The 24809-nt window shown below is 40.4% G+C and overlaps 1 protein-coding gene across 1 annotated transcript in view; it reads left to right on the top strand.

The window, feature by feature from the left end:
- Window positions 1-24809, top strand: part of galnt18b (UDP-N-acetyl-alpha-D-galactosamine:polypeptide N-acetylgalactosaminyltransferase 18b) — a 73216-nt gene that overhangs the window by 32855 nt on the left and 15552 nt on the right. Inside the window, exons 3-6 of the mRNA XM_041935330.1 lie at window positions 127-293; window positions 6380-6563; window positions 7753-7950; window positions 8194-8308. Of these exons, the coding sequence (XP_041791264.1) occupies window positions 127-293; window positions 6380-6563; window positions 7753-7950; window positions 8194-8308 (664 nt within the window). The remainder of the gene's footprint in view (window positions 1-126; window positions 294-6379; window positions 6564-7752; window positions 7951-8193; window positions 8309-24809) is intronic.

Genomic DNA, 24809 nt, shown 5'->3' with positions numbered 1-24809 from the left:
GGTTGGCATGAAATCAGACATCACCCTGCTCCTTACAAATGAATGTCAAATGTATCTGTTAATCCGTTAGACGAGATGCAGTTTTGAACATTGCCTCACTAAAGGTTTGTTCTTTGTCCTCCACAGGTGCAGAAACATCACTTATCCTTTAAACCTCCCTCAAGTGAGCATTGTGTTCATTTTTGTGAATGAAGCCTTGTCCGTCATCATGCGGTCCATTCATTCTGCCATCAGTAGGACGCCCTCCCACCTTCTCAAAGAGATAATCCTGGTGGACGACAACAGCAATAACAGTAAGCAATTGTCCGACCGTATCTTAGCAACCATGACCAGGCACGGTAGGCCTGTCAAGCCTCGTATTTCAACATATTGAAGTTGAGTGCATTCAGCTGCAGTCAGAGAGATACTCTACATTTAAAGGGTTTTTGGGCTTGGGTGTATTTTTCAAGTCTTCCCAAAACCAAAAACAGTAACAGTGTAAGTATGTTTTAAACGAACTGTTTGACTGCTCTCCATAAACTGCCGTTGCTAGCATGTCTGGCTAATTAGCTTATACATAGTAGTAACCTAACCCAACATTGCCTCCAAGGACCATTAACTGACTAAATGACAGTTAAATTACAGTTTATGTTAAAAAAAAAATAAAACTAGAACATGGAAGCCATCAAGTGGATATTCAAGATTTGTGTTTTATAACGAGTCAGCAGGAAGCATTAAAAAAGATAAACAGTGATGGAGTTTTCAACAAAAGCCAGCTGGAGCTAACATTAGCGTCATTATCTAGCCAGCTGCAGCTGATAAAATTACATTTTCATTCCAGCTGGCAAAATTGACAATTGCTGACTAGAAATGAAAAGTCTGCTCTTGTCTACCTCTGTTTGAAATCAAGGACCCTTTGTTTCAAAACAGTTACAAAGAATTAAAATCAGTGGTGTCCAGACCTCTTCCCTCAAAGGGAAGAGGTCTGGCCCAGCTTAATGGTGGGCCATGGGCCAAAAGCAACAGTGTTGTATTATATTGTATTGTATCATTATTCACAACGGTACTCAGCCCACCATAAGGTTTGGGCAGCCCTGATTTATCTACGTTTGCCACTGTTATAATTATAAACTAAATATGTGCAAGGTGTTAAAAGAGGTCTATAGTTTACATATTATTGCCTCGTGTGGAGAAATCTGTATCTTGGTTATTTACTGCTCCTCTGATGGAGCCTACACTGTAATGTTTTTAATGAGGGGCTGTGCTCACTGGATTCAACCAATAGAAGAATAACGCTAATTATCTGCAAAGTCAGGAAATTTGCCCTGAGGCAGATAACTAGCCAGCAAGGTGATGAAGTGTTTATACGTATCTTGTTTGCATTTGCAACTCTAATTCTTACATCTGCATGCATTGGATGTAGTGTAAACAGTGTCAGGTCGACAAGATATCCAGTATATGCTGACAGTGTGTAGCTACTGAGCTTCGTCCATTTGTTATAACTGAGATGAGTGATGTGTGAGATCACAGATAGGAGCCATTCATTTGTCATGCAAAGCACAAGAAGTCGACTTGAAGTCACCTGTGAAAAGTGGTCCTATAATTTACAGTGGAAGACTTAACTACATTACAAAGGCAGAAAGCACACTATAAAAAGGTAATGATACTGTGCCAAGGTCATTTATAGGCAGAACACTTTTAAAGGGGCTGTGCTGCTTATAACAAGGACTGAGACAGCCATTAAGGGCAATCAACATGAGAAATACTGGCATTGGGAAAAATATGTGTACCAAAGTCAATAATGCAAAACGTAGCATGGCCTGTAGCCTCCTGGAACAAAATATAGATCAGTGCCTTGGTAAGTTATAGCACATACTCTGGAATAAGAATGATCACTCTCCCGCGGGCTATTATTTACAAGAAAATTGAATAAATCCGAAGTTATCCATTAAAAAATGTAAAGATGAAAACCCAAAAGTTTGGTCCCACTCCTCCCCACATTAACATTCATATTTCATCACGTAATTGAGAGCTAGGGAGCAGTCGCCTTTGGCTCCTTCAGGGACCCAAGTCACGCGTTGACATTTTGCTGGAGGCATTTCGCCCTGTTTGCCTGAGCACTCTGTCACACTGTGTCTGATAGGCTTGGTGTTATCATTATCACCATGACTGTGAATCTTATGTGTGCTAAATGTCGTTAGCCTGTTGACCCGTGATGCTGCTGTGATTGTTGAAGGGGTCATCATCCGCGGCTAACCTCCCAGGCATCCACAGCTTTACATTAGTCAACCGCCACTGCCACGGCTCACCTCCAAGAGGCATTAGCATGCAGGAGGACGTGCAGCTATCAAGGGAGAGAAGGGCAAATTGACCTAGCTGATTCCTCCTTAATTGGATAATGTCCCAAGCTGTGGCCCGAGAAAGTCTTGTCTGTGTAAGAGTGGGCTTTTGAGAAAGACTCGCTCGTAGACAGGCTGTCAGAGGACTTTTGATTCCATACTTTAAATTGAATGATAATGCCAAGGAGTCTTGTGTACAGTCGTGTATGTGAGGGTGAAGGATTTTGTGACGAGCAGATATTTTCAAGCAAAGTGTAGATAGCGAAATAGGTTTTCCATGGTGTCTCTGTCAGATGACAAGTTGTCTGAGAGTTGTCTCATCAGGGAGACATGAATATCTTTAGTGGTTAATTGATTTTTCAAGACTTATAGAGAGTGTAAATCTGCTGATTTAATCAATCAAACGATTAGTTGTATATGCAGTATAGTAGATCAGAAAAAATTGAAAAATGCAAGTCCAAGGGTTTTTCCTTTAAAACTGAAAGATATATGTGCACATTTGAAATGTAAACATCAGTAAATATTTATGCATTTTTGCTGAATGACAATTAATGATGTAATGATGAAAAAGTAATTGTATAACCGGGAAATTGACCGATGCATAAGGAGGATTCAGACTAAGGATGGTGGCTGTGTGCTGTTGACCACATCATGTTGCTTCTACCCTTTAAACTGTTGTCCCTTCCTGTGAGTGCTGTGACGTAATGTGGACTCAGTCAGAGACCAGGTGTCCAGAGAAGTTCCAGGAACAGTTTGAAACTAGTTGGATACCCAACAAGCAGTCGCTGCAGGTCTAACCAATGAAAGCTGGAGGGTACACAGAAGCTGGGATGATACCAGCAAAAACCAACAAAGCTGAGTTTACACTATGTGCTGCCAACAATGAAATACGAGCAGTGCACATTTCCACTGGAACTTCAGCAACATGTGTTCAGAATGTTTTCAACAAACTGCCAGCCTCATATCCAAACCCTGGACCCAGGATTTGGACACAAGACCGTGAAATTGCAGAGGAAGTATCAGTTGGATATTTTAAACAGAGATTTTCACACCTGCAGAGTTGTGCAGTGAGAAATTGCCAAGTAGTGTAGTGCAAACTACACAGCAACTGTGAGACCTGTATCCATGCCGATTTGCCATCTGCTGTGCAAGCAGTGATGCCTGTGTGGTGATAAATAGGGTTTAGTTTGGACATGCATGAAGAGAACATACAGTATTGTAGACAGATGAGCTCAGTGCAGACACAGAGAGACATACAGTTGTGAAGCAGCAACAGGTTGTCGGTTAAAGGAAACAATTACTAAAATCCCATTAGTCAAATGTCCTTTGCACAGAACTACATATGACAATGTCACAATTAAATTCAGTGCACACTTAAACAGAATTTTTAAGCATGTTAGATGCTCTTTTGTTTTGAATATAGAGCGCTTTCATAGTATGTTGTTATGGATTCAGAGACACAGCATCCATATTCAGGTTGCTCTTCTCAGTTTCATGCATTTGTTAAATCACACTGAGGATAGAATGGAGGCGAGCTAAACGGTGTATTGACCATTTTGCTGCTCACATTAGCTTTTTTATCTTCTGAGAAAAACCTGTCTTCTTGTTACATTTTGAATATGTTGCTGGATTTGCTGCTTGACTGCACAGTGATGTTGGAAACCTGTTTGCTTGTTGTTCCAGACCGACACCATCCCAAGCTCATTGCTTTCCAGCAGAGCTTCAGCAGGATATCAGTCCTGAAAGACTGATGACTGCTGGCCATCAGCCAAGACTGGTGTAATGGACTGTGCTTTATTATGATTTGTTATGAGGCATAACACATCATCATTCTTCTTTTCAATTCACACACATATTAGAATGTCTTAATTATTGATGGATTAAACATTATTATACATACAGTAATCTGGTGGTATGTCACCAGCAGCTGTTGCATGAGTGAATGCAGTCGCTTTCCTTTCAGGGTCCAAAGTGAAGACTACTACTACGATTACGTACACTAAAACTTTAATTAGTACAAGTGTATTTTCCTGATCCAGAGTTCCTCTGATTTAAGTTCTGGCTATCTAATTAAGGGCAGATTTACATCTGGGATGTCTGCTGATTGCAATTAACCAGGAAGGAAAGAAAACCAACTACTGCTGGGTCTTCTGAATCATGCTTAACATACATGTACTATAGAATTTTCATGTTGCCTGTGGTGAATATGCATGGTGAAGGGGTAGCTGTAATGTGCAAAAATGTGTAGCAATGGACTCACAGAGACTGTGACACTGCATGTGAACAACGCATAGTATAGACATTTTTGCGAGAAAGGAAATACATTCAACGCATTTTTCAGGCCTAATGGATTCAAACACTGAACTGAAACACAGTAAATGTAAACATGACTCAGTTACGAAAAAACTCCAGAGGATGTAGGGCTTTAACATTGTCCTTGACATAAAAAGTCACAATGGTGGTCATTCAATAATGTATTGGCTCATGACTCATATTGGTATTCATAATACTACTATGATTTTTAATTGTTGCTTTGTTTTTCTATTAACTTTCACTTCATTGACTTTTTATTCAGTCAAGATATCATATACAAGTAAAATTAATTTTATTCATATAGCCCAGTATCACACTGGTGAGTAACACATTATTACTCTATCCTTAAACCATTAAACTTTAGCTACATCTACAGTACATACTACGATTGTGTCAGACAGGACAGTGTGTCCCCTCTGGTAATTCTGTTGTTTTATATACCTGTACATAAGATATTTTTAAAAATGAGCAAAAGCTGTCAGACATCCTGACATCCCACATGAAAATAATTGCTGCTTTCTCAACCTCTCAAGGGATTTCTGATAAAAAGCTATGAGCTAATTATTTTTCATTATATATTCGAGCATTTTGTATTGACATTGACTGTTGTACATGCACCGACTGATATGCTGAGAGACTTGTTTACTCACAGGTGCCAACGTTCACTACGCGGCAAACAGCTTAAATGTCTTCTTTGCAAAGTCGGAAAAAACGAGGCCACTGAAAAATATTAATAAATTACCCAATTCAAATAAAAGAGCTGCTTTACTTATGTTTTGAGTCTCATGCCGTGCATGTTGTCTCAGTAACAGATATAAACTTCCGCAATTCAGCCAGTGTCCTCATAAACGTCACGATCAGATGAGCTGCTTCTCTAACAGTACTTATTTCCAGTGTTGTTGCTTGGGAAAATCAAGCTTTTTTCCAGTTCCCCCTGCCTCTGAAGAAGCCAGACACAGCATGATTTCACGGCGGCCGCTTTCTGTCTGCTTCCAACCACTCCCCATTCCCTTTAAACTCAAAAGGTACTGGCGGTTAAAAGTGAAAAAGTGAGAACACAGCCGAAGGTGATTTATACAAGGGATGATGAAACGCGGCACTGATGAAAGATTTATTTGGTCCAGTTGTATTCAGTTGATAGTACAGTATAGAGTTGGGATATAATTGAGGTTTTGCTCACCCACCAACTCCAAAGTGTGGCCTTTTTTAAAGACGCTTTGATCAGCACAAGTTTTTTGAACTTTTCTTACATTTTTGAGAGAATTAGCAGAAATATTGCTCCCACTTATAACTTGTAGGGAGAACTATAATTCTTTTTCAAATAAGTAGCTCTGGCTCTTTTATCTCGCAGGCTATGACTCATCATACAGTATATAGCTCAGGTAATAATGGAGGTAAACTTTGAAGCCAAACATTAAAACGGATGGACTTCTCCTTCCCCCATGTTTTGAAAAGCATGGCAGGCTGAGTCCTCAATATTGCAATATCCCGTTATGAGTGGTAAGCCCCATGGAGGTCTGCAGTGCTGGCTCGAGCCGCTGCCTCTTTGGTCCAGTGATCAAAGCAGTGAAGCATGAGTACTTTTGGCCTCTTACCAATGAAATACTGCCCACTGGAGGATGACATGACGGCATCTTGTGGGTTTGTTCACAAGCCGCTCTCACTTTATTCACCAATCTCATGCGCAATCTTCAAAAACTCCTCAGATATTTGTGTAAAATTTGTGTGTGTGTGTGTGTGTTTTGTAGACGAGCTAAAGGAGAAGCTGCAGGATTTTGTGTCTGAGACTAACAGCCAACGTCCAGGATTCATTAAGATGGTGCGGCATTCCAAGCAGGAAGGTCTGATCCGGTCCAGAGTGAGTGGGTGGAGGGCTGCCACCGCCCCAGTCGTCGCGCTGTTTGATGCCCACGTCGAGTTCAACGTCGGCTGGTGAGTCACGCGCAAGGAGTGCGGCACGAGGCTAGCTCAGCTCAACACGAGAGCACTAGTTCCTGAGTCATATCGCTCTGTGTGGGCTTCCAGAAAATGATTTCATTTAAAAACAAAGAGCTGGCTCTTACTCCAGTGGCTGTGTCTGTGTCTGTGTCTGTGACGATGTACACATGAGCACACACTGCACAAGATCACAACAATCACTAATCTGCCGGAGGCCTCATAGTCCACCGGATAACTCTGCACTCTGTCCCAAATCTGTCATGAGAATCTGAACAACATCCATCTGCTTTCTTTATCCAGCCCTTCAATATCAGGCTAAACCATGCAGCCAGTTATCTTAGCTTAGCATAAAGACAGGGCGAAGCAGCTAGCCTGGCTCTCACTGAGGGTAACAAATACAAATATTTTTCAGTACTACTGTTTACTATTTTGCTATTTTATTATTATGTACATAATCTTTTTACTGATTGCTAGTTTGATATTTTTATTATGTATAGTTTGTTCTTCATAGTCTTATTTCACAATTTTTTTCACTTATTTCACTGTGTGTAATGCTGCTGCTGCACTGCAATTTCCCAGCTTGGGATAAATAAAGTATATCTATCTATTTTTTTTTACCGTTTAAATGAACAGCATGCAGTATAATGTAATAATTAAAGAGCTTGAAGGCCCTTAGGTAGTGTAGCATCGTATTTATCATACAAACATGAGTGGTATCAATCTCCTCGTCTAACTCTCAACAAGAAAGCCGAAAAATCCTTAAAAATCTTTATATCACATTCTTTTAAATTAATTCCCAAGTAGCAAAAAAAAAAAAAAAATCCCCCACTGTCTTGCATTCTCTTGTTGTACATGTTTGCCATATGTTTAGAAGGGGAGCCTAAGCAAAGGGCACACACACACATGTTAAATTACCTTGTAAATGTAGTGTGTACTTTTTGAATCACTCCATTAAGTGCTTGCAAATGAAGAAGCATATTTCATCTCTTCATATTTTGATTAAAAAATTCCATCAGGTTATCAGATGGGAAATGATGTGTTGTCAGACTAATACACTGAACCAAATTCATCTTGTAGTCGTGAACTTCATCCCCTTTCGTGACAGACATGATCACAGAGGTGATGGAAAAAGCCTGTCAAAACAAACTCTCTGTCAAATGTCTTTGTCGTTCCATGTTCGCAGGGCTGAACCCATTCTGCAGAGAATTCAAGAAGACAGGACCCGCATAATCTCCCCGTCATTTGATAACATCAAGTACGACACGTTTGAGATTGAAGAGTATCCGCTGTCTGCCCAGGGCTTTGACTGGGAGCTGTGGTGTCGCTACCTCAACCCACCCAAGTCCTGGTGGCACAAGGGCAACAAGAGTGCACCAATCCAGTAAGCAAGCACAACAATGTCATGATAGCCTGAATCAATAATATAATATAATATTCTTTTTCTGAAATTAAGAACACAATTTTGAGCTCTGCTAAAAGGGTAATTCATGCAGAATTCAAATTATATGCTGCGCAAGGTCACATTTCTCCTCTTGTCTCTGCTGTCACTATAGCAACTGTGCCAAGCAAACATTACCTGTGCAGAGGAAAAAAAAACTGATCTTCATCTTCTTTAATCCCCCAGGAGCCCGGCCCTGATTGGCTGCTTCGTGGTGGATAGGCTGTACTTTGAGGAGATTGGCTTGCTGGATGAAGGGATGGAGGTGTACGGGGGAGAAAATGTGGAGCTGGGCATCAGGGTGAGTAATAATGTCAGCCCCCAGTGGCCATGGGCCATTGTTCACCCAGGTAATGTGTGGAAAATTAACTATGATAATGACACTTAATGGCTGTTGGGAGCAAGGTCACCGAGGACCTCATTGTCAAAAGTCTAAACTCATTGAGAAAGTGTCACTTGGCTGCGAGCGATGTGGTCTGTGCATTTAAAGGTGGCGTAGAGGTGGAGTGGCTGTTAGTCAAGAGATGAGAATAGGACATGCAGGATATGTAGGATATCCAGCCAACGTGTGTTTTCATTTTCATGAAAGGTCAGTGTTCTGCAACTGTCAAAACGGTGCTTTTAATAGACTATTTATCTATCTATCTATCTATGACTGTAAGCTGATGCTATTGTTTGGAGGGGATCATGCATTTGGTTGTGTGTGTGTGTGTGTGTGGATTTCTCTGGAGCTAATCTCTCGTACTCCTGGACCCATCACTCTAATATTTTTTGTGCGCATTTATGACTGTATGTTCACGGACCTCGTAGGGGCCACAAGTGATTAACAACTGCTTCAGTTCAGAATCTTGGCTCCTCTCAGGACAACATACGTGGTGGTTACGGTCCTGTTGCCACATTCTTTTGTTGGCATTTTCACTACGAAATTTACATTTTTAATTGCTGGTGTTTTGAAACCTGCATATTGTCTCCCCTTCATTCCACTACTCTGCACACACGTTGGACACGCAGCCTCACCTGCAAATCGACAATGCGTTTGTCTTTAGCAAATGTTACTCAAAAGGCAGTAAACGGTGCATTTGTTTGGGACTATTTTCAGCTGCGGATTTATACATATTTGGTCTTCAGTGTGTAACAGCAGCAGGATGCATGTGGGATTGAGTCCAGCTGCAGTAAAGTACAGTCCCTAAATCCTGAGGTCATGAGTCCAGGTCCCCTCCTCCTGCAGCCATCATTTTTCATATTTCATATTGTTTCGGTTAACAGTTGAATCGTATTTTCTGTCAATTTTATTTTATTTTCCAACATGAAGGTCTAAATACTGTACTAACACTACCATGTCAAAGCCCTCTTCACTCTGCCAGGAATAAAAAAATATATATAGATACTTTTTTCCTTTTTATTGTTGACCTAAAAATAGCTCTAATATGTCTAATTTTTCTGAAAATTCAGGCATTTGCCTTTGAAATACTTTCCATGTGTACATTTTCAACTGTAGAATGCAAACTAGCTCCTTGATACTGTTGTTGTTCATTGATTTGTTTGTTATAGAATCTGTGTAATAATCTATATCAGGCTTTGGTGACACAGGCAATACTTGGTAGTAGGATCAATTCTTTGTTTTGTTTTCCCCTCTTCAAGGGATTTGTTGTCAATAAGAAGAATATAGGATATCACGTGAAAGGGTGACTAATGACAGCACTTGCATGCTTTGACAGGAACGAGTGAACACAACTGGGAAATTACCCTACGCCGAGTGTACCCAGACACACTCTGACATGCTCTCTCGTGTGTAGTTTTAGCTCAAATAAATAATCACCGCTAATTAATTCAGAGCTCTGAATGATGACCTTCATTCCCCGGTGAGCCCGCTGAAGCGCGTGTGAGAGCTGTAGCACTCACAGGCCCATTGTTACCGTTAGCAGTGATGTGTGAAGAGAATGCAGACGTTGTGGAGAGCAGATACTGGTCCTGTGTCTGTAGTTATGCTGCTTTCTCTCACAGTGCCAAACTTAATTTGTAGACCATCACCAGCAGAACCACAAGCAGATGGGCCAGAGAAAGAACAGGCCTCCATAGGGATAGCTAATGATAGCACACTTCTACTGTACAAAGCCATTAACGCAGCTATCAGCCTGTTCGATAACAGCACGAAACGGGAGACAACTCCTCCTCGGCTCGGCTCCTGACTAGATTGCGCTGTGAGAAGGAAATAGAGACAAGCTTATGACGGGACGGCGAATGCGGAAATATTCATCCTCGCTAATGATAGAGATGCAATCATCAGTAAAGAAGGGAGATTAGGCCCGTAAGTCATTTTCCTCCAGAAATTACATGCTTTTAGAATTCCTGGGCCTGATAATAGCCCCACTGATTGCTTTATAGCTGGACACATTGATGATTTTATCACTTATATTACAAACCAGGGTCTTATGTACAAACAGTTTGAAGAATTGTTTTGGTCCATTGCTCAGTTGTAGACTCCTTGTTGTTTGCTTGCTTGTTTACGTTGGACTGAAGGAACTCGCCCTTGCCTGGAGGTTAATGTAGTTTAAGAGTTCAGCAATGCTTTTGAAACAGTGGGTGACACAATGAGCTGAGAGCTACAAGACCAGACGACCCTGGCTTGGCCCCAGATTAGCAGCCTCATAGAGCCCCAGCAGGGTCTGTCTGTCTGTTTGCTGCCTCTCTGCAGCGTATTGGTCATGCCTGCAGACCACCTGCCAGCACACAGACTGGCTGCTGACGGATCCTCAGAGACACACTCCAACCAGGCCAGCAGCTACAGGCTTTGGCCGAGGCTTGAAAGGAAAGTCCTGGCCAGTGTGAGGGTAAAGTGAACCGCTGCTCTCCGTTCACATTCGGTCACAAAGAGCAAGCTGAATATTTCTATCATGATGTACAAGAATTAGCATTTTAATTCAGCATGATGACACAAATGTTTGGTGTGTTTTGTGAGTCTGTCATAAATAATACTGATGTGCAAATGTAGTGGTGTGTGTGTGGATGTTTGTGGATATGTGTGTGTGCGTGCGTGCGTGCGTGCGTGCGTGCGTGCGTGCGTGTGTTAAATTATGAACAGGGCATTATAAATTCCTGTGAAATCCTATGCGATTTAAGCAGGCTTTTACTTTGAAAAGTACATCCGTGTTATTTTTTCCTGTGCTTTTCCAGACTCTGTGCTAAAGTGTTGTTGCTACGTATTTTTATGGGAGTAAATATGTCTAAATTCATACACTTTGATACAGTATCTGGGTTGGTGGTGGAGGTGAACAGGTAATGCTGACTGGGTTTAATTACTACACAGAACTTCTAGCCTGTGGATCTCAGACAAAGGAAGGAAGTTAGCAATTGCTTTTTGCACTTCCACTAGCTTTACTTCCCTGTTTTTAGTCCAGATCATTTATCCATAGAAACCATGTGCATGAAGGGAAGCTATACTGATGTGGTGATGATGGCGTCTTGCAGTAAATTGCAGAATGGTCCTTGTCTGCTATAAAACACAGCACAGTCACACTCACTACACTGCTTTGACCTGTCACAGCTGCCTTACAGTGCTGTCTGTCTGTTTGAGCTTCGAGTCATGATGTGTTGATTTCTTTTATGGATTGGTTTATGAATGTGCAGCAAACCCAAGATATCGTTTTTGGGAGGTGATCCTTCAAGTCAGACTGGACGGTAGAACACACAGCAAACTGGACAGGACCCCGAAACAGAATTGTAGTACAGATGATTTCCCAAAACACCTGTGAATACTGGGTATTGAGCCAGTGAAGCCAGCCAGGAACAATACATCACCAAAAGACCAAAGCCGACATCGTCCCTCGCAACCAGTGCCAGGAAGGTTGTGTTGAGAAATGAGGATCATTGAGGACTGTGAGAAACAATTATGAGGCCGGCTTTGTTCGCATTATTTATGGAAGTGGCAATAAAACACCATTACCGTCAAGATAGTGATTTACACATTACATTTCACCCAAATATTGTCATGCAATTTGTATTCAGCATAAACAACGTGTAACATCATCTGTATGAGCATTTGAAATATACATGTGAAAGTACAGGAAGCAGAAATGTAACTCAATGCAAAAAGAAGTCCTCACAGTGATGTATCGTTCTGCTATATCCTGCATTGAATGTGGTCAACTATATATATATATATATATATATATATATATATATATATTCATCATCATCATCATCATTAGCAGTAACCATAAATATTGATTGATGTGCATGAACACTGTTGGAAAAAACAATAAAGCTGCATCATCACTTTCTACATTGCTGGTTCGACTTTCTCTCTCATTCAAAGGTACAAAAGATTTAGAGTGCTGCATAATAATGATAGAGGATGAATATCAGAAGTTGTGCCGCAATGACTTTGTAATTGTAGAAGAGCAGTCATTGAGTTTCATGACCCCGGTGCTGCTGAAAATCTTTAGAACCCCACTGCGTAATCTCAAACCAACAAGACAATCAGTGAGAAGCTCTTCGGTCTGACAGAGGGGGTGTGAATAGTCATGTAGCACCAGAAGAAATACCACAGTTTCATGCTTAAATCTGCACAGTCAACTGTAGAAATGCGATGTGAACCATAAGTCAATCCTAAAAATGACGATGGTTCACAGTTATCAGAAGGACACTTGTAATATTAATACAATTTTTCTTCAGAGCTCTGATAAGTATTTATATGGCAGAGCTCCAAAAACGACGTTGTGTGAAATACATAGAATAAATATAAACAGACTGTGATGTTTAGCAAAACATTGAAACATTTAAAATAGCACAAAGACAACATATTAAATATTAAACCTGAGAATTTTTTATTGTTTTGAAAATGATCAGCAACACGTTTCAAAAAAGTTGGAATAGTGGCAACAAAAGAGTGGAAAACTTACTGAATATAAAGAAAACAGCTGGTGGAAGATCTCACAGTTAATTAGGTTAATTGGCAACAGGTGAGTAACATGATTGGGTATAAAAGCAGCATCACAGAGAGGCTGAATGTTTCTGAAGTAAAGATGGGGGGGTTCACCTTTCTGTGACAGACTGTGCTGGCAAACAGTGAAACAATTTAAGAATAATGTTTATCTATTGTCTACAGAACATAATGTCATTAAAAGATTCAGAGAATCTGAAGAAATCTCTGCAGAGTTTAGGCTGAAAACTAATATTGTCTGGCTGTGAACTCCAGGCCCTCAGGCAACACTACATTGAAAACAGACATGACTCTGTAGTGGACATCACTGCCTGGGCTCAGGAACACTTCCAGAAACCATCGTCTGTGAGCACTGCTCATCTCTGCAGCCACAAATACAAGATGAGACTCTTCCCTGCAAAGAGGAAACTGTATATAAACCAGATCCAGATACGCCGCTGCCTTCTCTGGGAAATTCTTTTTGGAAAACATGGACGCCGCATCCTCTGGCTGAAGAGGAGAGGGACCATCCGGCTAGTTTTCAGCGCACAGTTCAAAAGCCAGCAGCCGTGATGGTATGGGGCGGGCATTATTGCACAGGGCACATGGGTGACCTGCACATTTGTGAAGGCACCATCAGTGCTGAACCATATATTCAGGTTTTGGAGCAACATATGCTGCCAAGCAGACGATGTCTTTTTTCAGGGAAGGTCTTGCTTATTTCAGCAATGCCAAACCACATTCTGCACATATTCCAACAGCAGGGCTCTGAGAGTCCGGATGCTAAACTGGCCTGCCTGCAGTCCCGACTTGTCACCCATTGAAAATGTTTGTACATTATGACACGTTACATACAACAGCAGCTGAAATCGTACATCAAGCGAGAACAGGAAAACATTCCACCTTCAAAATGACAGCAGCTGGTCTCCTCAGTTCCCAACCACTCTCAGAGTTGTTAAAAGAAGAGCTGATGCAACAGAGCAGTAAACAACCCTGTCCCAACTTTTTTCAAAATGTTGCTGCCATCAAATTCTAAATGAGGATAGAATTTTCAAAAAACAACAAAATTTCTCAGTTTCAGCATTTGATTTGTGTCTTTGCACTATTTTCAATTACATATGGAGTTTCAGTGTTTTGCAAATCATCACAATCTGTTTCCACTTACATTTTCCACTATTACACATTTTACCTATCCTTCCATTGTTTGTACTGCTTTTTAAGCATGTGATTAACCTTTGTTTTCTGAAAAGAAGCTATACAAATAAAGCTTGTTGTTATTACTACATTGATCATAGTTCACTGAACTTTCACTGTCACTCCACAGTAGTACAGAAAAAAATGTCATTGCAGTCAGCGCAAAAAAGAATGTTTCTGAAACAGACGAAAATATATTAGAGATCGTATAATATTCAGATTTTATCAGCTGGAAACTATGGTTTACTTTAAGTATACTGTAATTCTCCAGTACTGCATTATATATTTCACCATATCAGCTGCTTTTCTAATTGCTTCTTTAGCTACATTTATAACCGGGTGAAATGACACCTCCTAGTCACAAAAAACCTCTTGAGTTCAAATTATCAAAAGGCCGACAAAGGCTGATGTTTGGGGCTCGGATGGTTTAACTGGCTCTGGGAGATCATTTCACCATCACAGGGAAAAGTTAAGACCGGCTGGAGCAACGACAGACCTCATCCAGCAGAGGAAGAGCAAAGAGGGGTTGCGGTTACAGTGTCGTTGATGTGGGAGGACTTGGGGAGGGTGAGCTGCAGCAGAGTGGATGAGATTTGGTGGCAAGATTTTCAAGACACCCAGTAGAACAGACTCAGTAGCACAGAGTGAATACTAAAGCTGGAACGTGGATCCCCATGGAGAGGCTGGATCACATTTGACAGATCTGCTAGATGCTGAACCTGCTGGATCAGGCTTTGGTGACAGTGTGTGGTTTTGTGTGATACTTACTTCTTCCTGAGCTAATAATCGTTGCTTCATTCTGCATAAAGTTAATGTAATGTTCATTGTGATATGAAAGTGCATACGCCTCGATTTGAATATTTACCACCTCAAATAAACATTAAGGCCATAAACTCTGCAACACTCACACAGCTCCAGGAGTGACTGGAATATTTTAGTTCAAAGATGACGTCTTTGAACTAAAACTAAGTCAACACTGGACACTTTGTCATCATGAAAAAAAATCTGTGTTTTCATGCTTTATGAGCTTCCATTTTTAATGCCAGTATAAAATGGCGATGAAGGTTATTGTGCAGGTGGAGAACTTGGTGATTGGATGCAGGTGTTGTCCTACAAGCAGGAATCTGTGCACAATGTGTTGGAATGTGTATCCCGCCTCAGAGTCACACTTTTTTTTTGTGCTGATCATAACAATTGTGAGGAGGAAGGAAACTGTTTAGATTAAAAAATAAATCAAGTCCCTAGTCAAAGAGATGTTTTTTCATTCTCAGTGGGTTCAATTTCACATCGACACAGCAAAACTGTGCTCGTCTGCGTTCAGACTGCAGGCTTTTTTCTGTAATAAGCACCTCTCAAGTGGTGGCAACTGGTGGAATTTTCCCAGTGCAGTACAGACGTGCCAGGAGATGCTCGTCATTAAGATAGCTGAATTAAATTCGTTATAGCATTGCTTCTGGAGACAGACTCAGTCTACAGCAAGGAGTGCTGTGGAGTTTTAGGCCAGATTCACAGTGATTAATATGCATGTAAAATGAGATATCGTTTAATTACGATCAATCCTGGCTTGTGAGTCAGCAGCTACCTGTGACTACATAAAGCAGTGCAGCAAGAGTCAGATTTCCAGCAACAAGAATAAGGCTAGTTAGGCTAATGCTAGCAATCCCTGTATAATTAGATAATAAAAACAACCAAACCAATCAAGAAGCTCATCAGCATCTCTAGCTTTCTAGAAAAATCGGTGTTTCTAGTTAGACACGATGTGATGGTAAGTGATACATTAATAATGCAAGGCTACGACTCTTCACACTGCTGTCTGCATGTATTACAGCAGGCCTGTGTTCTACAAATTACATTTATATGCATTTATTCTTCATTAGTGATTTATGTTCAAGGGCAACATTCAGAGCAAAGGGAGGGTCAGTGAAAATAAAGAGGGTGGTGGACGGACTTCAGCACATTTACCCTCCATGCTGGCAGCCTGGCTTCATTTCCCACGTCAACTTAACAATCAGCGTTGAGATTTTTAGGATTTAGAGGGTTAGTTCAATAAATTACCAAAACGAAGCCCAACAGTTTTTCTCACTTACTCCAAGACGTATTGAGCCATGCAAGTAGTTCTGGTTTAATTGATCTCAGTTTTAAAATATCTGAGTCCAACCAGATACAATAGAGATGAATTGAACAGCATTGAATGAGTTATTTTGATGTCTCTGGACAGGCATGGACTAGCATTTCATGAAAGATTTAAATGGTTTCATTGTAAGGGCTGCAACTACTGATTATTTTCATCATCTGTTAATCTGATTAATAGTTTCTTGAATAATGAATTAGTCATTTGGGATATGATATGTCATACTTTGCTACATCTGCTCTAAATATAAGGACTGAGTGTAGGGGTGGAGAGCGCGAGGAGCATCTCTGCTGCAGGTGTCAAGTTTCCAGATGCTTGGAAAAAAAGAAGCACCACCCGTCCATCCGTCTTTTGACCATGACGACGGAGCGAAGCCTGGAACAAGAGGCAGTTTGCAGCGATAATCACTGACCACATCTGGCCGCACCGTTTAATACCAAAATCTAAAAAAGACTCCCGAAACACATGAGCTCTCCACTTTTAAAAACTCACCTTCTGACCTCTGCAAGCACGTTGAAGGAGGTGAAAATGTAGTTCGTTAGCAAGTATTAGCTCAGTTAATTTTTCAGGTGTAAAGTTAATCTTTGATGTCATGATAATGACATTAGCTGATCTTGTGCTTCATGGTCTGCACTGGCCCGCTCACCCTAAAACAATGGTGAAATGGAAAGTAACTTGTACTTTGAGTAGTTTATTAACCAGGTGCTTTTGTTAGGGGAGTAATTGAACTTTTACTTGAGTAGATTTTCAGTGCTGTAGTCATCACCACACTTAAGACAAAGACAAGCAGCATGTCCTCCAATTTGAGCTCGAACCAGTGAGTCTTTGATATTTTTGCTTGTAAAATGACAATTATCAGACTTGATCCTGACAAATTTTCGGTCTTTCTACTATAATCAATGAGTTGACATCTACAGAAGTCCAAGGGTCCAGTAGGGATTAGTCTCCATATTGCACATGGAAATAGCTTTAATGATTTAATATAAAGTGATGACTTTAATCATAGACCCCTGGTGTATTACTGTTAAGTAGAAACTATATAAACATGATGGGACTTTGCTTATAGGGGAGATTTTAAAATGAATGATATACAGGAGGAAGACAGTTGTCAGTAGACGCATGCGCTGCATCAGCGAATGAGTGGTTTTTAAAACTTATTTTGCAGTTGAATAAATGTTTGTCTCTGTGGTTTAATTAAAGAGCACAGTGAGCGTGAGGGACACTCGCCCCCGCTCCTCAATAGTCTAATCAACCCTGTAGACCCCCTAATAATTTTCCCATCAATGTCATCATGTATTAGATAGAGCATGGAATTCTGTACAGCCCGACAGTATAGTTATAAAGAGCAGGACGTCAGGCTATTAGCTCTCATGTAAAGCTTTTTTGGTTCAGTTAAGTGTCAGCTTTTTTTCAGCCACATGTGTCGACTGCAGTTTTCAGTGACTCCAGTGACAGTGGCTTTTGTAGAATACAAGAAGATGCACATCCTCGGGCTGTAAGACTCTTCAGCTCCTCCTCCACACTCCCCCATAAACAAGCGCTTTTGGGGTTTCTTGTTTGGATTGTAGCACAAAGAGACATCTTGCATTTCATTATACAACCCTGTGTTGTAGAATGATGAATAAATTAACCTTTAACATAGACACACAGTTATATGTATGCATCTACATACAGACTGGCGGTCTGGTGATTATTGTAGTTTTCTTGCTGTTACATCTTTTATTCAAGCATGAGACTAATATGTAAAAGAAGCAGCACATAATGGGCAATTACTCAGATCAATAAGGGTGAAGAGTGCAGGTGTAGATTTGCTCACAGATGTAGTTAGAGAAACACACTAGAAGTACTTCACATGTGTAGCTCTGCACCATCCTAACTGTGTGTTTATGGAGGCTGAAGGGTGCTGGTGGAGATGTATCGTGTTGGTGTAGGATTGTCTGTAGAAGGTTCAGCATTTGCGGAGAGGACAGGAAATGTGCTCGTCTTTTCAGACAGCAGACAGCGCAAGTTGATGCGCACACAGTGGAAAGTTGATGCCAATTGTCTGCAGTGCTTCAACTCTGTGCTCTGGGCAGCAAAAGAGGAAGCTCAGCTTTACCTGAAAAGTAAGTCTGCCCTTTGATGTGAAGGGTTTTATTATCACAAAATACTGAAAAAATGTGAAATTAATGCAGTGGGAAATATCAGGGTGGGTTTTTTTTTTTCTTTTTTTTTTAAAGCCAGTTATGGTTTATGGGGGGTGGAGGGTGAGGCGTGCAGGAGAGGTGGTGCAGAGAGATGAAAGCAGATAGCTTCAGATATACAGACGAGTATAAAATGAAAAAAGAAAATTCCTAAAGCAGCATAGTAAATCACAGGAAGATATGGTCGAAAAGTTCCCGAGGTTCTGCTCATCTTGTCAGGAGGCTGCAGAAGCAAGTCTTTCCTTTGCTGGTGCATTTCTTTTCAAGTTTGACAGTTATCATCGACAAGGTGTCACCACATTTCCACATCAGAAACTGTCAGGATGCCTGTAACATCATTGCTACACGTTTCATACTAAATTTTACAAAGGAGATTTTCATTTTTGAGTGCAAATGAAAAATTGATCTCTAGACCTCACATCTAGTGTATTTTACATTGTTCATCCCAAAGATGCTGACCTGGTTTACGATGTGGTGACTGAGCAGACAGTTAGAAAATACTGTGAACCCTTTCTTCTGTCCTTTTTCTTGTGGTGCCCTGCTAAAAATATTTATTAAGGGAAAGCTGCTGTGTGTCAGCTTTTATTAAGGGGCATGATGTTCACCATGAGAAAGCACCGTACCTCATCACATCCCTACCTCCAGCTGGCTGTGATGACTCACGGCATGACTGATGCGTGAACTCATGGTTCTGCAGATCTTAGTCTGCCCAGCTTGAGACGCCACCATATCATCTTTTTTAAATCCTATGGTGTCTCGGGCGCTTTCACCACCCTGATTGTGACCCACTATCACACAGTGCTCCACCAGAGAGGGAATGGAAACCAACGTGTTCCTCTATTACAACTCACTGTATATACAGAGAGTGTAAAATACTTTTCAGGAATGCATTCTAAGTTTATTCCATAACTTAATGAGAAAATTAATGAGTAGCACTTTATAGTGCAGTATTAGCTAGTTAATAATGGTATCATGTAGTGACCACTAAGCAAAATATACTTTGGTTAGAAAAGGGGTATATAGTACTGAGGGGGTAACAATCCTTCACCGTTGCTACGCCTGTCAAGTTTAACATTCTGGCATGCAGCATCATGTGCATCGAAGCATCATCACGATGATCAAAGTGTGAGATCTAACACAAATTTTTTTGAAATTTTTTAAATAATGCTTTGATTTTACACAGAAGCCAACAGTCATCAGGTTTGTCAGCTGAAATCTTGACTGTCACAAGCACATTTTAAAAAGCTTTAGAAAGCTGGAGAGTTCCCAGCTGCACCATTTGCACAGGCCTCAACAGTTTACATGATGCTGCATACTGATGTCATTCTGAAAGACGGTACGGTGAAGGTACATAACCCAGGTGAAAAGGTGGCATCCTCACCGCTTCATGATCCATGTAGAAGACGTGGAAATAAAGGCGCTGCTTTGTTCTTGTATTACAGGACCCACAGGTGGTCTTAGTTAAATCCAAAAAAGAGCAGGACAGAGCAGCAAACATCAGCTTGAACTCTCATATAGTAGCTTCCAGGACCACGTTGTCATCGTGCACATGTTGGTCCTGAATCCTCATTCCCCACAACCTAACCTGGAACCTCACAAAATGTGGTTAGCTAATGATATATTAACTGATGTGCCTTTACTACTGCTGTAGGTAGAGAGATAGTTAGCCACGCATGCTAATGTTTGCAGCTTACACAATCCATTCCCTATAATTTGGAATTTGGCTGTTCTGTAGGATTTTTTTTTTTTTTTTTTTTTTTGCCATAATCAAGTGCTGCTCTCACCACGGCCTCATGCATACTGCCTCAACAAGTAGAGAGAAATGCTCCACAGACCTGCTGTGCCTAGTTACAGTTGCTAAGCTATAATTTGACAATGATACTTACGTAATTGAACACAGTAATAATTAGGTAATATATATATATGTATATATTCTGTTAGGAAAGCTTTGAGGAGAGAAAGCTTTGTATTTAGCCAGTAGATAATACTGAGCATAGAATGAACAGCATTTCTCTGCTGTTCTCATTCAGTTTGATGCTGAATGAGTGTTTTTGGTCTTTTTTTTAACATATTGGAATCGGCTGTGATGTGACGTGAAGCTGCTGCTGTTCTCAGTGAAGAAAAGCACAAACATGTTTCAGCCATTCTTTCAAACCTGGGGGAGGGGAGGGGGGGGCACTTGACACTCTAAAATTAGATTTTGGGTGGTGTGGTTTTAAGGCAGCGAAGCATGCACAAGGTTGCAAAAAAGTACATAAAATGATAAAGTGGATTGACAATCCAATCATTAGGCCTAAACATGTATTTGCTGCAATTTGATTTGACATATTGCTGTACTATAAAACGGCATCACGTTTAGGCTTCATATCCTCAAAAATTTGGTGAAGTAACCTTTCAAGTACTCCCATCAAAATCCACTTTAATCCTCTAGATGCTCCGCTTGGTTGCTGGCATCAGTGTAGACAGAAAAATGAATAAAGCACTTTCACTCACATTACATTTACATTAAAGGTATTTAGCTCTTGCTCTTATCCAAAGCAAATTATGATGAGGGCAGCAGTAAAATTAGCTTAGGCTCAGGCTGATGGGGCCCAGATAACAGATCCAAGCAAACACTGCTGTGATATAAGAACACTCCTCTGCCAGAAAAGTTCAACAAAAAGAAATTAGAGGAAGAACAGCTAGATAACACGGAAGATCGAATTTAGACAGGAGCCTTTTTGCTGGAGGATATGGCAGAAAGGGTGTGATAGAAGTGGGAGCAGGGGATGTGAGGTATTTCTTGGAGACGAGTTTTGAGTTTACAAGAGAAGGGAGTGATAGTGCTGTCTTGACTGAGATGGAGTCAGGCAGATGGGTGGAGTGAGGGCCTGACTTTTAATAGCACAAAGTGGACTCAAGCGAGGACTAAAAGTGGTGGAGTGGTGATTTGATTTGTTTGCACCGCAGTGTGAGTGAGGCGTGATGCCAGCCCTAAATGACACACACCATGTTTTGTAAACCGCCGCTATTTTCCAACTTCCTGACAGCACAGAGGTGCAGTCTCTCATCCAGGATCGTGCCAGCTTGGAGTAAAATGTCATTTAATTGTTTGTTGCAGTGGTGTTGAACACGTTTTAGGAGTCGTGATTCAAATTAGACGGCGGGCTTGATCGTTCGAGGGGAGCGCACTATTAGGATATCCAACTGAATGTTGTATTTTGAAAGGCGCAACAATACATCCCTCCATAGTAATGGAAGACTCAGACTTCTATCTTGACAGTAATTGCCCATTTATAGTGATTAATTTGGAAGTAGGCAGCAGAAAATTAGTGGTTAACTACAGTGGGCGTCACACAGGCGAAATTTGTTTCATTGTCAGAGAGGAAAGTTGACGCTAAAGAATGGAGGAAGCATACAAGCTGTAATTGACTGTTTTTTAGAAAGTACTGGTACAATTGTCCCAATGTTGCACTCCGCTGTTTTCAACTTGAATATTCAGCAGTCATGTGTTTGGTTTTGAGGAACAGAGTCCACAACTGATTATTGTCCTTGTCAATTAATCTGCTGAATTTTATCTACCGCTCTTTGGAGAAGTTGGTCTCAACAGCTATTGGATGGATTGTCATGAAATTTAGTTCACACATTCATGTTCACCACAGGATGAGTTGTAATAACTTTGGTGATGCCTTCACTTTCCATTGACTGGCCATCATCAGGTCACAATTTGAATTTGAAAATGCCTGCAAAGCCAAGTACACTCCCATCAGCCTCAGCTGTACCTTATGTTTAATGCTAATTAGCAAATGTTAGCATGCTAACATGCAAAACTAAGATGGTAAACATGGTAAACATTGTACCTGCTCAACGTTAGCATGCTATCTTTGTCATTGTGACCATATAAGCATGCCTACATTAGCATTTAGCTCAAAACAAGTACAGCCTCTCAGAGCTGCTGTGCAATACGCATTGCTATAGATTCTTAGCCATGTTCTTTTCATCATTATCATAATTATTATTGTTATTATATTTATTCAATCCACTATTCAATATAAAACAGAGGAAAGCAGCAAACAGAGGCTTGAACCTTTTTTTTGCCTTTTTGTTTGAAAAAATACTTTACTGTTTAATAAATTTTCCAAATAGTTGGCTGTTAATATTATTTCTATTGACTAATTACATGAAGTATTCAACACTGTTTGTCACCAGGAATTGTTGGGTTGCATCACTGTGCTGATATTGCATCTTATGTTTGAACTTGACTGGTTTCTGTTTTCTTTGGTGTAACATATTTTTCCATGTTAAACTGTACGTGAAAAAGGATATCAGTCAGTAATCTGGAGTGTCAGTGTGATGCCAGGACACCGCTGCAGCTGCCACAGCTCTTGAAGCATTGAATTTAAATACAGTTCGAGCCTTCAGTTCAGTAATACTCGTAGAATATCGGCTCAGACTGAGGTGACTTGCTCTGTTCTGTCCATCCTAAAATTGAAGAATTATACCAGATGTTCCTCAGGAAACTTCATACTCTGTATTGTTATTATGATATTTTGATTAATTGCCTGCCAGAAAAATATCAATGTAGAAAGGCATGTAGTGCTGCTTGTTAACAACACAGCCCTTTGAGTGTGTGTGTGCCTGAGTAAAAATACATGGAGTGTATGATGACTGTGGGCATAATGCTCAGCTTACTGCCAGCTGTATGGCAATTAGCAGGTTCGGGGTTGATTTTTTAGCAATAAAATAGTTGAGAAAAACTTGAAGACTTGAATAATTGTCAGTGATAACACACTAACGGCCACATTTACAATTTACATCACATACGATATTTGTGGTTCATCCTTGATGATGCCCATCTGCATCAAACGCTGTGTATGTTTCTTTGGCAGCAGGTTCTCTGATGGAAATGACACATTTTGCTTTAAAAGGATGTCAGCTGTCCTATTTGGTCCTCACATAACAGCACAGTGTGATCATTTCAACCTTATTCATACTGAAACGCCGGGGATCCTGGCCTAATGTTAAGCTTGGCACATTTCAGTGATTTCTGAGCATCCTCCACAGGCTCTGGCACTGACATCTCCTTTGATGACCCCAGTGTGAGCATTTAAACAGGAAAGCACATTTTCATCGTCTTTTTGAAGACTTTCAATTGCTTTGAGAAACCATTCATATTCTTCAGATACTAATCAGCAGCATTATGTGGCCCAATTTATTTTCTAATTCATTTCCCTCCAAGCTTTAAGTTATTTTCAAAGTTTTTGTGACTGAGAAATTCATGTACTTTTTGATGTATTAGCGTACATCAAAAAATGACTCAATAAATTGAAATGTTAATCATTTATATGGGCGATTAGGGCTGTAATAGAATACAGAAGAGAATGCTAATAAAATATAAATCAAGTGGGTTGACATAAATTAACCAACAATTTTAATGCTTGATTACATCTTAATTAGAAATGTATGGAAAAGACTAATTATGTAATACAGTGTGTGAAAACATGTTACAAATATGAAAACTGCAACTGCATTGGTTTGTTTGGTCTTTGCTGAGTTTGTACAAAGATATGACCAATCTCAGAACATAATGTCTAAAAATAAGAAAACTTACACATGCTGTACATATGATGCTGCAAAACTCCTACAGTGTGTCAGTGCGTCATTGCATGCACACAAATATATTCAACTAAATTTCCTTCCAATCTTTGTGAAGGAACCTGTTATCGTTACCCATCACTATTTGTTGGATGGAGATACCACAGTTGGGAAACGTTTGCAGAGATCCCTGCACCAGAGTCTCAAGCCTCCCAGAGGTCTTCATTATGTGAGGAGGTAGTGCCACTGGCTTTTAGTCATCAAGGACTAAGACCTTTTGTCCATGGCACTGGGACATTAACACTTGGGGACTTCCTCCTCACAGTCAAGGATTCACAAGGCTGCAGAGGTGATGGAGGGCCTCTGCTTTAAGCAGCATACAAAATGATGCCATCATGGCCCACTGCACTGACTGTACGGAGATCCCCAACTGCTCTCCAACCTCAGCAACAGTCTCACCATCACAATAGAGATAGATGCACCAAAAAAATACAAAAAAAGAGGCAAAATAAGTGTATATTGACTGATGAGAAAAATTGAACAGTACAAAAGAATAACTGCTTGATCCTTCCAAGCTGGTGCTGCATGAGTGGCAGCCTGGCATATTTTATTTTTCTTTTATTTGGTCAAATTCCATTTTGCTTGTATAATGTGTACATATATATAATCTACCTTTTATTTTGTATTTTGTTTTTTTCGAATGTTCTCTACCTCTGCTGCTATTTTTCTTCCCTTTGCTTTCACATGCTGCTGTAATGCCTAAATTTCCCCGGCTGGGGATGAATAAAGTCTTATCTTA

The sequence above is a fragment of the Chelmon rostratus genome, chromosome 1, assembly GCF_017976325.1.
Source record: "Chelmon rostratus isolate fCheRos1 chromosome 1, fCheRos1.pri, whole genome shotgun sequence".
Lineage (NCBI taxonomy): Eukaryota > Metazoa > Chordata > Actinopteri > Chaetodontiformes > Chaetodontidae > Chelmon > Chelmon rostratus.
Note: the sequence above shows the minus strand (reverse complement) of the source record. Positions and strands in the feature narration are given on the sequence as shown.